At 44.2% G+C, this 15,015-nt stretch overlaps 1 protein-coding gene across 2 annotated transcripts in view; it reads left to right on the forward strand.

Annotated features, from left to right (window-relative positions):
- Nucleotides 1-15,015, forward strand: part of MYO5B (myosin VB) — a 151,790-nt gene that overhangs the window by 77,291 nt on the left and 59,484 nt on the right. For both annotated transcript variants that reach the window (XM_057405669.1, XM_057405670.1), the window contains exons 13-16: nucleotides 4,256-4,378; nucleotides 5,625-5,708; nucleotides 10,815-10,964; nucleotides 11,095-11,192. In XM_057405669.1, the coding sequence (XP_057261652.1) occupies nucleotides 4,256-4,378; nucleotides 5,625-5,708; nucleotides 10,815-10,964; nucleotides 11,095-11,192 (455 nt within the window). The remainder of the gene's footprint in view (nucleotides 1-4,255; nucleotides 4,379-5,624; nucleotides 5,709-10,814; nucleotides 10,965-11,094; nucleotides 11,193-15,015) is intronic.

A 15,015-nucleotide genomic window follows, 5' to 3' on the forward strand; every position in this document is an offset into this window, starting at 1 on the left:
TGCTTTGGCCTATGCTGTTGGGATGGGAGTGGAAATGGAAAAACTACTGAAAAAGATTTTCATTAGCATGATGTGCATCTAAAAGGGTTTGATTAAGAATGGGCTGGTTGGAAGGCCTGATATGTTAATCACGGTATAATCTTGGATAATCATTGTTATCCAAGATTTATTAGGGACCTCAGTGAAATTCTTTCTGCTGAGGGGTGATGTGACCCTCAAGGATGCCAAAGGGGGATGTGTCTAACCAAAGGCATAAGCTCTCTCATATTCTTGAACTCTCTTGTGGTTCTGTGTTTTATGGCACATTGCCATCGTGTTACGCTGTTAATGTGCCAAGTATATTTTCAAAAGGTGCTCTTTAACCTTTCCTGTGTCCTTCTGTCAACTGCCAGAAACACTGAGGTCTGCTTCTAGCAGACTGGTTTTCCATCTTGCTTTTCTCTGCGCATTGCTGTGAACTTTGGGTGTTTAAGCAAATGTGTTTTCCTTGTCTGGAATAGTTAGGTTTTTAAACACTAGAAATCGGCACGCTGCCTTCCTGTGCTGCCCTGTCCTGTCTGGGGGATTTCAGCTCCATGAGCAGATACACGGAGATTGGACCTCTGGGCTTTCCTTTCAGGCATTCAAAGGCAGAATAACATCATCTACGTCACGCTGTCAGCTTTTGTGACTTAAAAGTCAGACACATCACTTGCAGCGGAACACGTCTCTGGAGCGTGGATGAAGCCCAGGCTCTCTTCAGGATTTAACATACAATGGAATAATGAGAAAAGAAATAAAATACAAATAGCTCCTACTGTGTTTCAGATGATTAGGTCAGAATTGACCTTTGTTTCTTTTATCCAGTTAATTGTCCTTCTGTTGGAGGTGATGGTGGAGGGAGTCTCGCTCTTCAATCCATGCAATCCCAAATATCTCCTGAGCTGTGTGGTGGTCATGGTGGGTTCTTGACCCTGGGGTGTTTCTGATACAAAAGCAGTGGACTTGAGCCTGGGGGGCTGATGCTGGCTCAGCTGGGTAGGTTCAATTTAGGGGAGATTTAGGTTAGATATAGGGAAGAAATTATTGTGAGGGTAGTGAGGCACTGGAGCAGACTGCCCAAAGAATTTGTGACTGCCCCATCCCTGGCAGAGTTCAAGGCCAGTTGGACACAGGGACTTGGAGCACCCTGCTCTAGTGGAAGGTGTCCCTGCCCGTGGCAGGGGTTGGAGCTGGATGAGCTTTGAGATTGTCTCTTTCAACCCAAACCAGTCTGGGGTTGTATGATTTCAGTTGCAGAAGGTCCTGGCAGCTCAGAGGTCAGGAGACAGCATTTGGAGATGGGAGGTGACACTGGCTGGGATTGCGCTGCCTGATCAATTTTACACAGTAATGGGCACAAGGGTGGTGAGGGCGGACGAGCGGAAGAGGCGACCTTGTGAAACTACTACTCTAAGGTTTTTCCCATTTAGAGATTTCCGTGCAATACTTGCAAATCAGTTGGTTTCTCTTCCCCATCCCTTAAAAAAGGTCTTGCACTAATGAGATAGTCTCTAAATAACTTCTCCAGCGGCCTTAAACTGCCAAACCAATACCAAAAGCTGTTAAAGTAGTACAAGTAATGGCCCTGTTAGCTTTTATCCCGAGGACTTAGTCCCTATCAGGTTCTTCTCAGGCAGCTAAAAATACCCAGGCTGCACAACGGTGAGCAGGGAGTGGTGTCGGTATGGTGAACCTCTCTTTCTGGGAGGCAGGAGTGATGCCTTTGAAGTTCATCTCTTAAATAAGCATCTGGCAGCTCAGGTGACTGTGGTACTCTTGCTCTGCACCTCCAGCTCGGTCTTGAGCAGTACACAGCTAATGATAGCACCAGAAAGGATGCTTTTTACATATAAATATGAAATACTACAGCTGATGAAAAGAAACTCATCTGCATTTATAAAATGTCATAAACACACGTCTGTTGCATAGCAATTCTGTACAATAGAACTGCACAGAATTAGAATAATTGAATTGCCTATCTAAATGCCTTTTAATGTTTATATATAGTTTTGTGCTATTTCCATGTGTATCCATAACCGGCTACACTTAGAACTGTCAAATATAAATACATCTGTGATAACAGGGCTTGCAGGAGTTGCTGCTTCATTTAATTCAGCCGTTTCTTCCACTTAATGGGGGTGGGAGATGCTTGTCACTGTGTCCAGAACCTTTCTGGTGTGCTTTGGTTTGCTGTCATGAAATCAAAGGCTGTTTCAAAGCAGCATTAGAAAATAGTCCTTATCTGTCTCAAGTTTTCCTTCTGTTTGCTGCCCCTGTTTCCCATGTCAGTTTTCATATAAAGGTCTATGTAAAGACCTGATGGATGATCCAGAGCCTTCCCTGACTCTGCACAATTATTCTGTGGTTTCCAGGCTTTGTCCTGTCTAATTTTAAATATTGCCTAACACTTTTTTTCTGACTCTTCTCTTTTTCTTACCTAAATAATCCAGTCAGCTATTTTTTGTTAGAAATTATATGTGTGTGCGACCATTGCTGTCCTGTTGACAGTGATGGTGGGTCCACCAGTCTGTGCCTCCTGCTGTGGATGGAGAGATGCAGACAAACCCCATTAACTGTGGTCCTTACCCCTCAGCTGCAACAATTTCTCTCCTTGTTTCCCTCAGTTTTCAAGAGTTTTGCTTTGTGGCAAACTGGTTGTGCTGGAAAAGTACAAAACAACAGTTATTTACAGCAAAGCTGTTTTCCCCAAATACCCTTATGTTTTTTTGGAACGCTTTGGGGGTTTTAGCTGGTTAGCAGAGAGGGACAGAAATACACCCTAAAAAAGTAAGTCATTATGGGAAGTGTAATCATAAGGGTATCAAAAGTTACAATATATTGTTACAGAATCAACGAATCCCAGACTGGTTTGGGTTGGAAGGGACCTTAAAGCTCATCCAGTTCCAACCCCCTGTCACTAGACCAGACTGCTCCAAGCCCCATCCAACCTGGCTTTGAATGCTGGCAGGGATGGGGCAACTCCTTCCAGTCAAGGCTACTCCATCCTGCTCTTCCATAGACACTGCTAGAAGGAGTCCAAAATGCAACATCCAAACGGTTCCCATACTACAACACGGGACATGGGAAAGCTGCCTCGCTTTCCTCCCCACAGCTTTTTATTTATCTCTGCTTCTACAGATCCTAACTGTAAAAATGTATCTGGACTTCCCCTTGGCCTGTCCCTACATCCCTTGTCCCAAGCCCCTCTCCAGCTTTCCTGCAGCCCCTTCAGGCACTGGAGCTGCTCTCAGGTCTCCCCTTCAGGAGCCTTCTCTTCTCCAGGCTGCCCCAGCCCAGGTCTCTCAGCCTGGCTCCAGAGCAGAGCTGCTCCAGCCCTCGCAGCATCCCCATGGCCTCCTCTGCTGCTATACAGCTGTATGGACTTAAAAAATAATAGAAGAAACCCAAATGATTATTTTGTCTCCACTCCCCTATCTTGCATTAACTGAGGAATCTTGTGGTTATTTAGTGGGTAAAACCTGCAGGTGCTGAGTAAGAACATGAGCTCAAACCCTACTTATAACTGCTGATTTATGAAAAGTCATTCATTTCCTTGCTGAATTAATGCCAACACTATGTGCAACTGGGGTTAATGTGTCCAAATGAACTCCCAAGCCTCCTAAGAGACAGAAGTTTCTTAAGAATAATAATTTTATTATTATTTTTATTTTAATATTTTGAAATTATAATTTTGTTATCATTATTTTTAATGAAATAAAACACAACCCTCTTGTGTGTTGTCTCAAGTGGCTGTTTGTGGAACTATTTGGTCACCAAAAATTGCATTTTAAAAAAGTAATATTACTGCCTGAGCAATTAGTGTAAATTAATTGCAAAAAACACTTCTTCAATCTTTTTTTTTATTTCCCCCTCTGCCCTCACAAGAGCTATTCTGGCTGTTGGAGCAGAACCAGCATTTGGGTGGTTTTCACTGGAAATGAATTTTTACTGTGCTTAACAAGAACTCTATGGTCTTGGAACTTGGACTTGATTTTCTTACAGGTCTTTTCAAACCAACCTGAACTCTTCCATAATTCTATTCTATGATTTTAAGAATATACATGAAAATAAAACAGCTGGTGCTCTGAGTGCTGGGGGATGGACTTTGTTTCTCAAATATTCCTGTAGCCCACATGGATTACATGCACCCCCAAAGAGGGCTCTTCCAAAATCTCCTTGCACCTCCTCTGCATGCCTGACCATGACATTTTTGGTCCATTTTCTCTCCATTCAGGTTCCCAAAGGCACTGACCAGAACTGGGCTCAGAAGCTGTATGACCGGCACGCCAACAGCCAGCACTTCCAGAAGCCCCGGATGTCCAACACCTCCTTCATTGTCCTGCACTTTGCTGATAAGGTAACCGGGTGCATGTCGTGTGTTCTGGGACGTGAATGCAGAAATGGGAAATGACTGGATGGGAAGAAAGAGCCTTGTGAAGGAAAATTAGTCTGTAGCACCAGTGAGCTGCTTCTTGGTGATAGGGATGCCTGGCTGCCAGTAATCTCGGTTCGGTGCTCAAATCTAGATCAGCTTGGAGGACTTCAGGCTCCAAACTATCGCACTAAGCTTTAAACAGTGCTTTCTAGAGGAGAGAAAAATCCTCTTTCTCAAAGCTGCAACAAAATGGGTTTCTATAAGGGCAGCTTGATGAAAGTGTATTGGAAAAGGGAATTACTTCTGAAGAGCAGGAGCTGTGAGCATCAGCAAGGCATGGTGGGGAGGAGTGCATAAGAGGTGACCCTGGGCTGATCCCACCCTTCTGAGGGACAAGATGCCAGCTGTAGGACTCTAAATCCCAGTGTCTGGTGCTGTAGCATCTTGTCCATGGGCTCCAGCTTCACTGAATCCCTGATGTGACAAGTGTCCTTCACAGCAAATAATCTTAAGGGGTCGCAGTTGTCCGGAACACCCCTGTTAGAAAGGGAAACATAAGAACAACCTGGCGATGTGTTCAAGGAGCCAGATGACATGCAGGAGTTCTGATCTGTGCAGGGGCTTCTCCTAACCGGGTCTGCTCTGAATGCAAGCAGCACTTTTCATGGCAAAGGTCAATACCTTTCCTTAAACATGTGATTTTGCACATGCATCATTCATAAGCAATATATCTTTGCAAGTTTTCCCCCTTTTTTGTGTATGTGTGTGAGTTATTTTAGTCAACTTTGAATGCAAAAAACAAGATTTTCTTATGTCCTTTCTAAATCCTTCCTTTGCATCCCAACCCTCAGCAATTTCAGAAACAAGAGGCATAGCCAGGGCATTTTTGTTATATTTATTGATCAGCTTACAAGGCATTCAGGAATGAACAAAAGAGCATGTAGAGGTATTGATAATCTTTGCATTTTTACTCCTGGTTGCCATGGAAGTGCAGTTGGGTCCCATATAGAGCAGTCTAATGACTAAGGAACAGTCTGTGAGGAGTTTGCTTTCATTCAGATTCACTTTCTTTGATAAAGAGTGACCTTTAAATTCCAGCTGGTCCCCCTTCTTTCTCTCTTTCAGGTCTTTCAGGTCTTAACTCCTGACGGTAGGGGTGCAGTTATAGGTATTTGTCCTTGTGTGGCTGGACTTTAACCTCTGCGCTTCTTCCTTTGTCTCCTGCTAGGTGGAATACCAGAGTGAGGGATTTCTGGAGAAGAACAGGGACACTGTGTATGAGGAACAGATCAACATCCTGAAAGCCAGCAAGGTAAAAGGCACAAGTTGGGGTAGTGGTCTTGGTTGGAGCTAAATTGACACTGCTTCTTTCCAGTGCATGTGCTTCATACATTCATTCCCATGCCATGTCACAGCATGCTATGTATGTGAACACGTAGGTGTCTCCAGCTACTAACAGCATCACACGAGGCAAAGGAGTGGGGTGTGGAGGAGTGATGGGAGGGAGCTGGGGGCTGTGGTTGTGCCCAGGTGTGGATGTGCTTGGTCCTCTGCTCTCCCGCACCTTGTTGGATGAGACGTGTTGGTATGCTGTCAAGATGCATCACATGAATCTTTTCCAAACCTGCTGATCCTCTTCTTTTTTTGGTCAGGAACAAAACTAGGAACAGCTAGTTTTGGGACATAGTAAATTCAATTTAACTCCTACTCAGCGCTTCCCACCCAACACCTGGCACTGAAGGTGTTCTTGGATTAAAAGCCACTTAAGCAGTGTAGTTTGTATATTGTGGGTAGTGTTGCTGACCCTACCAACCTTCTGTATGAAAATGGCTGTTCTCCTTGGCTGTAGTCCATCATACTTGGCCCTGTGACTTTTAGTTATTTTAATAATTAGGGTGCAAAAATAGGGTTAACATACAATGATGGAAATCCAGTGCAACTCCAAACATTCCAGCTGCTGTACAGCTATTTGACACTGCTGCCAATATATAATATTAACAAATTAACACATTGATGGTCATGTTTGCTGCCACTCTTGTATTACAAGATTTTGTGCCATGTACTTCTCCTCTCCTGAGTATTGTACAAGTTGTCAACACGTCGTACATTGGGTACCAAACAAGATTTATTGACTGACCTTGAAAACCAGCTCTCCTGGTGAAGAGCTTTTTGGCACATGGGGTTTAGTCTCCCTTAGTCCTGAGGGCCATGAGCTCTGCAGGCTGTTGGAAGCAGAAAAGCAGAAGCTGTGGGGTTCTGCAGGCTTTGGCATGGGTTATGCCTGTAGTAAATGAGCCCTTGGCAAGTGGGCTTCAAGCTGAAGACTAGCAGATTTTATACTGGCTTCTGCTACTGCGCTATTCTTTGCCATGAGCACTTGGGTGCTCTGTCTGCATTTGGGTGGGTTGGGTTAAAAGCATCAATAACTGACATCTAAGGTTTTAACGACAAGTCCTTGTTGTTTAAAACCAGACCAAAAGTTCCTTCCTGCCACCTTGAGTCTTTCATTGTCAGTTAATGAGTCGAGACTTAAAATGGCCTTAACCCTTAAGGAGTCAGTATGAAAACCAGCCCTGCAAAACCCAACACTCCATTCAGCAGCCAAAATTGAGACTGCATGACTCTAGGCACCTTTATTTCCACCAGACCTTATGTGTGGTGTAGCGAAGGAATATATCTGCTTTTCTCCAAACCACCTCAAAGCTTCCCCACCATGGGCCACTTCATTAACTTGCATTACCTTTTTTTTCATTACAAATTGTGAATCTCCCCCTGTGTGCTGCAGCAGATGTGTTGTGCATTCAGATATCTCTTCTTTATGCCACCCTCCCTTGGGTTTAGTGCTGGCTGTGACCTTCCAAATGCCACCGTAAGTAAGTGTGATATGGGGAGATGGAGGAAGTATTATTTTTAGGAGCATTTTAAGCAGGAGTTTTTTCCTGACCAAGGTAAGAGAGAGGAGAATGGGAAAGGACTTGAGTGTCATCAGTGGCTTGCCTTGCATCTCAGCAGTGAATTCATATGAAGATGGCAAGAGGTGCAATTTTCTCATCCGTGGGGGTAGTTGTGAGTCTAATAACTGTGAAGCTGGGCTTTAATAATGCCCAAATCAAGAGTTCTTTGTGTTCAGGAAGCTCCCAGTTCCCCCAGGGTGAAAACCGGGCATGATTAGAGCTTATTAAAAACACCAGGTAACCTGCAGGAATAATTGATGCTGTATGATGAATTATTTAGCAAGTGCTGAACTTGCTGTTGGAGGTAGTGCTGCAGAGCAGGCAGTGATAGGGTTTTCAGTTAGACTTCTCCCCATAGGTGCAGAGATGTAACTCACGGGACTAGTGGGTTGCAGAGTGGTAGGGATGGTGCCACCTCTAACTTCTTGCTCAAAGTAAATAAATGCATAAATAAATGCATAAATAAAAGCTGAAATTGTTGTCTCTCTTATGCAGGGAGCATAATACAGTATCAGAGCAGGCTGGGCTTCGGTTCAATAGCAAAAAACCTCAAAACCCTGCTCCTTGCCACTGGTTTTCTTGACCTAAAAAGCCATTAATGTGTATGCCTCAGAACCAAATATTTGGGTTTACCTGGCCTGCAAACTAAGCTAATGTGCCTTGGAATAAGGTGTTAGGACCTTGTGAATGCACAGCGGTGGCTCTGTAGGTGACACCAGCATCTCCACTGTGATCCAGCCTAGAACACTCTCAAATACACTTGGCTCTGAGAACATTTGGGTGATAGTCTGATGAACTATCTGCCTTTGAGGCATTTCTTTAGTGACCTGGGAGCAACGGCTGTTGTCAGCCTGTGCTGATGCTGTGCCTTCCTTCCAGGGAGGAAGAGCAATGCTTCTTCTGGTAGGAGCATCGTCACCCTCCCCATTCAAAGCTTCCCAAACCTAATCCTCTGCTCTTGCTTTCTCTAGCCCCGCTGGCTGGTGGATTCAATTATCCTGATTGTTTTGCTTCTCACCTGCCATGTGCTCTCCACCAGTATAAACAGATAGATATGTTTGTTTTCTTTGGCTGTAAAAAGCAACCTGGTTTCTCTGAACCAAAACAAGCAGCAGTGCCGGCACTGAGTCTGCTGCTCAAATGTGCCAGCTGGATTAGAACTTAAGTTCGTGTTGCAAAAGGCTGTGCCATGAAGACTTTGTCCTGTACTCAGGATCAGGCCTGCATGAAGTATTAACTGCATTCTTCTTTATGTTCCCAATAAAGTGATACACAGGGCAAGGGGGAACACTCAATTTAACAAGTCAAGGACTTAAACACTTCTCTCAGCAAGTGCATCATTGAAGAAGCACTCCCACCAAGGCAGAATTGCCTTCTGCTAATTAGAATGCAGTCACTGCCATCAACAAGGTGGTGAAAGGGACTTTATAAAGAAGCCAATTAGTTTTGTTAGTGCTGGTCAGCTAAAACAGTTGAGAGTTGATGTTCTTTGAATTAAAGAGACTGATTTGAACACTGACTAAAAGCATACAGGCATGCTGTGAAGTTATTATGTCCCAGTTCTCTGTAATTACAAATAAGTGATCCAATGCTTTTGACTCCACCAGCTGGGAAAAAGGGATCTGTCCTTTCTTATCCCCCAGCATCTGTGGAATAAATGCTGGGCTGCTAAAGACCATCTCGGTTACACCATTTTTTTTTGCATTACACAAGCTGAAAGCTCACTTCTGAGGTTCTTCCTGAGTGTTTGTGCAAGAGCAAGCAGTGCTGTTATGAATAGCAGGTGAATGAAGGGGTGGATGGCACGCCTAGCTGTGTATTGAGAAGATATTTTGAAACCTGAAATTATAGCTGAGGATTTTACTGCTTTGTCAAGCATGAGATAGTAAAGTGGAGCCTGTGTTGGAGGTCTTCCAGCATTAAGCACTTTGCCATGCAGGCATCCTGTGTTTGAAGGAGTCAAAGACAGTGACATGTCATTGAAATACAGCTGTGAGGATAGCTTTTTGGGGGAGAGGATACAGGGTTAGGCAAAGAAGGTCTGAGCCTCTAATTCTGGTAGGAGATGAGTGAGCTGCAGAGACAATGATACAAATAGTGAGTATGAAGGAGAACCCGAGCAGGTGCTGTCCTGGAGCCTGTGAGCGATTATCTAGTGTAATGCAAAGAGTTTCCTTTCCACAGTGGTATTTAGGCTGCTGTGCTAGCAAGCTGTGAGAACAGCCTGTGAGACTGGGGCTGGAAATGTTCCTGTCTTAGTCCAGGGATGTGGCAGGGAGCCAGGCAGCCCTTTATAGCACGGAGCTGCCTGTTAATGTCTACATAGTGTTAAACCCCTGCTTTCTTCTTAATGGTGTGCTTAATGGATATACAACTAAGTTTGGCTTTTAGGTGAGTCTGGGATGGAGGCAAGAGCAACCTGCAGTGAGCTGCTGCCTTGTGCCAGTGTTTTTGTGTGGACAAGTGAAGTGCGATGTTGATGCTTTCTCCCATGCTCCAGAGTGGGCATTGCTGGTGGTGTGTGTGGTCCTGGGGCAGCGTCACGGGTGCTTTGGCAGTGTCACCAGGCTGGAGCCCAGCTCAGCTTTGTGACAAGTGAAATCCCACTTGGTGACAGTGGTTTTTCCTTGAAGAAAATTCTTTTATTGAAGAATTTGCTGTTTGGATGTAAGTGCAGCTTGGCAGGAGCTTGGCAGCAGTGTGGGTGCATAGCTGGATCCAAGATGCGAAATTTAACATCCTTGCTAAACAGACGAGGTTGTGACTTATTTAGTACACAAGTTCCCCTCAAAACCCAAACAGCACTAACTGGATTTGCCAGCTCACCTGTTCTCCCATTCATGAAGTGGAAATGTTGCTGCTGGCTTGCCAGGAATCCCAGACTTCAGGGATCTGAGGAGCTAAATGCAGTGCTTCCAGGGCTTCAGAACAGCGGTCCTGCTGTCACCTTGCTCATTCATGCTGAATGCAGGTGATTAGTTAGGAAGTGCTGGCGTCTCTTAATTGTTTTGAAAAGAGGGCTTCTGTGGTTGTGGTGGGAGCAGGCTCCTGCCTGCCTGCACGTAGAGACCCCACTGCAGGGACATGTGTCCCTGCTGTGGTCAGGACTGTATGACTGCTTTGAAACAAAGCCTAGGAGCAAGCATCACCTCACATTCAGGAGACTTGGTGCCTTGAACAATACTTCAGCAATCCAGCCTTGGAGCTAACCATCCTCTTTTTACTTCCTTTTTTCTTGTTTGATTTAATGTGCATCTTTCAAGCTTTGATGAAGTACAAAACAGAATGGTTCATGTTCCTGGTGACGTGACTTATGTGGAAAATGCTTCTTGCTTTCAATTTACAGCTCTTTTTCCTCTTCCTGTTTTAAAATGGATGAAAAATAACTGGAGCAGTGGGTCTTGGGTGGGTTCACTCAAGAAAGAACAGCACCAGAGGTGCTCAAACATTGTCTTTTGTTTTAGTATCAGATGGTAGCAGACTTATTCCAAGATGAGAAGGATGCTGCATCCACCACTTCTGTGAGAAAGGAAATACCCAAAGTCAGTGTCCGTTCTGCCAGACCAGCCATCAAAGCTGCCAATAAGGAGCACAAGAAAACAGTGGGGCACCAGGTAACGTATGATTTGAGTGGGTCAGTCGATGGCAGAGAAATGAGGGGATCCAGGTACATCATTGCAGTGAAGATCTTGTTTCTTCAATTTGAAGAAGAGATAAATAAAATCTGTTGGTTTTATCTTTCAGTTCCGCAACTCACTGCATTTACTCATGGAGACCCTGAATGCCACCACCCCACACTACGTGCGCTGTATCAAGCCCAACGATGAGAAGCTGTCCTTCAAGTAAGTGGGCTTCCAGACAAGCAAATGTGTTCAGCATTATAGCAACAGAGTGTGCTTTGGACTTTTCCTCTTGCTAAAGAGATTTTCCCCCTTGTAAGATTGTTCCTATACTAGAAGGCCCTTGGAGATTGCTGGAGTCACTTCTCTTTGCTTTCATTGTGGGTTTTTTGTGTCCCTGAAATAAAAACTTATGCAGGTCCTACAAATTCACAGATACACTCTGCTAATACTGAGCATCCTTGCTTTGCAGTGGTAGGGTCTTTATAAAATTTCAACTTGGAATCACTTCAACTTACATAACTATGACTATTTAAACTATGAAAAGTAGCACAGAAAGAAATGAAAAAGTGGAGGTAAGTACTATGCTTGCAAAATGGCTTGTAAAATGAATAGAAATGTCTTGGTACTTCAAAAATAAATGTGGAAAAAGTAAAGAGCTGGCTTTATCAACTTCAGGCAGGTTTCCAGTTGGGTGAACCGCTGAAGCAAACAGCCAGACTCGGTCACTGTAGTTTAGAGATGTAAGGCAAGCTGTGGATGTTGTAAGCAAGTAGCTGTTAGCCTTATTTGACATCTTGATAATGTACTAGTACCCAATTTTGTTGCCTTTAACTCTAAAAAGGCTTGGCTATTAGTGTGCAGGGGCCTTGTAGATGTCGTTGTGATGTCCTTTAAAGGCTCTGGCATAAACTGCAGGTGGTGACATTTAAGAAAGCAGTTATAATTGTAACCCATAAGCAGGGAGGCAGTGTTCTCCAGCTGATCCAATGTAGTTTCAGTGCTCCTGGTGAGCATGCAGCTACCTTCGAGTGCAGAGATGGCTCTGACAATATCTTGCAAAGGAGGGCAAAGCATCCGTAAATGGGTTTGGCCTTGGTCATGATATGATGGTGGATATGTATGCCCCAGGAAGCTTCCCCAGCTTGACTGTTCTTCCCCTGCAAACAGAAAAGCAAAGAGTATTAATGGTCAGGAAACATTCAGGAACTGACTTACATTTAACTGATTCATCAGATGATTAGTTAACAGCTGTGGAGAAGGCTTTGTTGGCTGTCTGGGGCAGCAGTTTCTGTGGGGTTTCTTTTATCTATTTCATGTACCATTTTGTAGGTACTGGAGGTGCTTAGGGCCTCAATCGCTTGTTGCCTATAGCAGAGGTTGTCAATTTAAATGAAATTTTATGATTCTATAATTCTGTGAAATTCAGGATTACAATTTTGTTTGGCTGCTTCCTTTAGATAAAGCACTAAAGTGTTTTCTAACTTTTCTGTAGTGAAGGTGTAGTAGATGCTCTTCATGTTGAAATGGCTTCACCTTCCCAAAGGGTGTTTCCAAGATTCCATGTCCCTGCTTGGCTCTACTTTCAGCCCATCCATCTTCACTTCTTTGCCTTTAACTTTGTAGTTCAGTTTTCCATGTGATGCTCAGGATACAGTTAACATGGTTTTATAAATGTGCAAGCTCCTGGTTGTCAAGATGCAATAATTACCTAAATGAAGTACTCCTAAGGTGTTATGGGTAGCAAATACCATGAAGATAATTCTGTGTGTCTCTGGTTGCAGTCTGAGTGATGCCTCAGTCCAATGTGGTGCTCCTAATCTGGCAAATATCTGAGTTGTCAAAGTTTGGGATTTTGGGAACAGAGGGCAAATCAAAACAGACACAAGAATGGTTGTGGAGGAGTAGCATGCAGGTGTCTGCACAGCCAGCAGCACTGCAGGAGTCACATTGGGCTGGAAACAACAGGAGGGTGCTTTGGGTTGAGCATCCCCATCTACAAACTGGAAGAAACTGGTTAAGGTGTCTTATGCTGGGATTTTTTGTGCAAGAGATTATTTCTTCCTCCCTCAGCAGGAAATCTTGGTCAGTGTCGATCTTGCTGCCACTGGCTTGAGGAATTTGTATCCTTAACGTGGCTCAAATAGAGTCTATTTGCTTATATGTAAAACTCATACAGGTCTGGAGAATAATGGGATGGCTGTAAAGGAGTCTGCATTTCAGAGGCACTTGTACTGAAAAACACACAGTGTCAGGAGGCATTAGTGAAATGGAGCATCAGTGGCACTGCTTTGGGTTAGCAGTGAAGTGGTATCTTGTAGCATGTAGAACACTCTGTTATGTTCATTGTTCATTGAAAAAACACAGACCTTTTCCTCTTCCTAAACCAACATTTTTCATCTTACAAGAACATTACATTTCATTACATTAAAATGAGATGTTTAGCCTGGAGAAGACAAGGGACCTAACAGCAGCCTTCCAGAATTTAGAGGGGCTATCATACAGTGGTGTTTGATGGTAGGACAGGAGTCAATGGCCACAAATTGACACATTATGTTATGCTTATACTCAGACTGGAGATGAGGAAACACTTTTTCTCCATGGGGACAATCTAGCTGCCTCAGCTTTTGGACATGGGAGGTAGACTGCACTCTGCATTGCTCTCACTCCTACTTTACATCTTGGTGCAAATGTCAGGTTTGTTTCTTAGGGGGGTGAGAAGTGTAAGGCTTCCAGCCTGGAGGAAGCATTGGCACCACACGATCATATTTGCTGTGTCTAACCGCAGGCTGCATCTGAGGTTGATCCCTCATGGAGAAGACTTCAGAGAGAGATGTGTGAGGGGAATGCCTGACTTCAGCTGTAACTTTGACAGTTTTTCTTCCAAATTCTGTTTCGGGCAGGGTTTGTGATCTCTTACTTGGGTTTCCAAGCCAAAAACAAACTGCCAGCTGCTTCTACTTCCCGTGGCAAGGAAAAGGACTTCATAATAATGCGTGTTTTCTTGCTTTTATGCCCCTTATTTCAGCCTAAGCCTGTAGCTGGAGTTGTTGCTAGAAAGAGTCCTGGCTTTCCATGCTGATAAATGACTGCAGCCACTCTGGTTCCTGCATTTCACCTGCACTCAGCAAGGCTTGACCACACTGCAGAAAGTTCCCCTTGTGTACAGTGTAGATTTCCCTGGGATCTTCCAGGACTGAAGCTTGCCATCCATCTGCCAGTCCTGTTTATTACACATTGTTATGGAAATTGTTCCCTTGTGGATTCTTCCTTGAAGTGAGTGACAGTCAAGGCTGATTTTTCCATCCTGCATCGTGTTTATGGTGTTGTAGTGAATAACTTGATGCAGACTTGACAGGCCCAGGGAATTTAAAGATGCACAAAGCAGCAGGAGACTATTTCTTATGCTTCTTTTGCACAGCAAGAGCCAAACAGAATTATTCATGAAATCTTGACCTGCAGGTGTAAAGACTTTGGGCTTTCAGGAAGGGACAAACAGGTACCTGAGAAGCTTTTGTTCCTTGCCTTGTTCTGGAGACCTAACACAGCTATGGACATCTGCATCATATGAGTCCAGGCTTGATCCAACGACCTCTTCCAGGGTCCAGTGTCTCAAGCTGAAGAGCTGGGACCTCTTTGTGCATTTGCTGTCAGGGGTGGAAGGAGGGAGAAGTAGTGGAAAATGCTGGTACCTGGACTCGTTCTGTGCAGAGATAGATTGATCTGAAAGTGGGTTCATGCCAGGAACCAGAGAGAGCACAGTGCGGGTGTTCAGCTGGAAGTTGGCATGAACATTTTCAGCACCAATTGCTGATGGAAATGAGATGCCATTTTAAGGGATAGTGCCAGCTGAAAAGAGGAGGGCAGACAGCTGAGAGGAGAGATAGCTTGAATATCCACATGATGCCTACCAAAGCCCTTAGCCCGGAGCATGAGCACCACTGTTCTTGGTAAGCATAAGGTTTCCAAATCCATGAGACTTGTTAATTACTCGGTTTTGTTATGGAATCTAATATATCAGATTTATTTTGCTGTTGAATTTGAC

Source organism: Pezoporus wallicus, unplaced genomic scaffold (assembly GCF_028554395.1).
Source record: "Pezoporus wallicus isolate ANWC-B61680 ecotype Strahan unplaced genomic scaffold, APGP_CSIRO_Pwel_v1 scaffold_13428, whole genome shotgun sequence".
Taxonomy (NCBI): Eukaryota; Metazoa; Chordata; class Aves; order Psittaciformes; family Psittacidae; genus Pezoporus; species Pezoporus wallicus.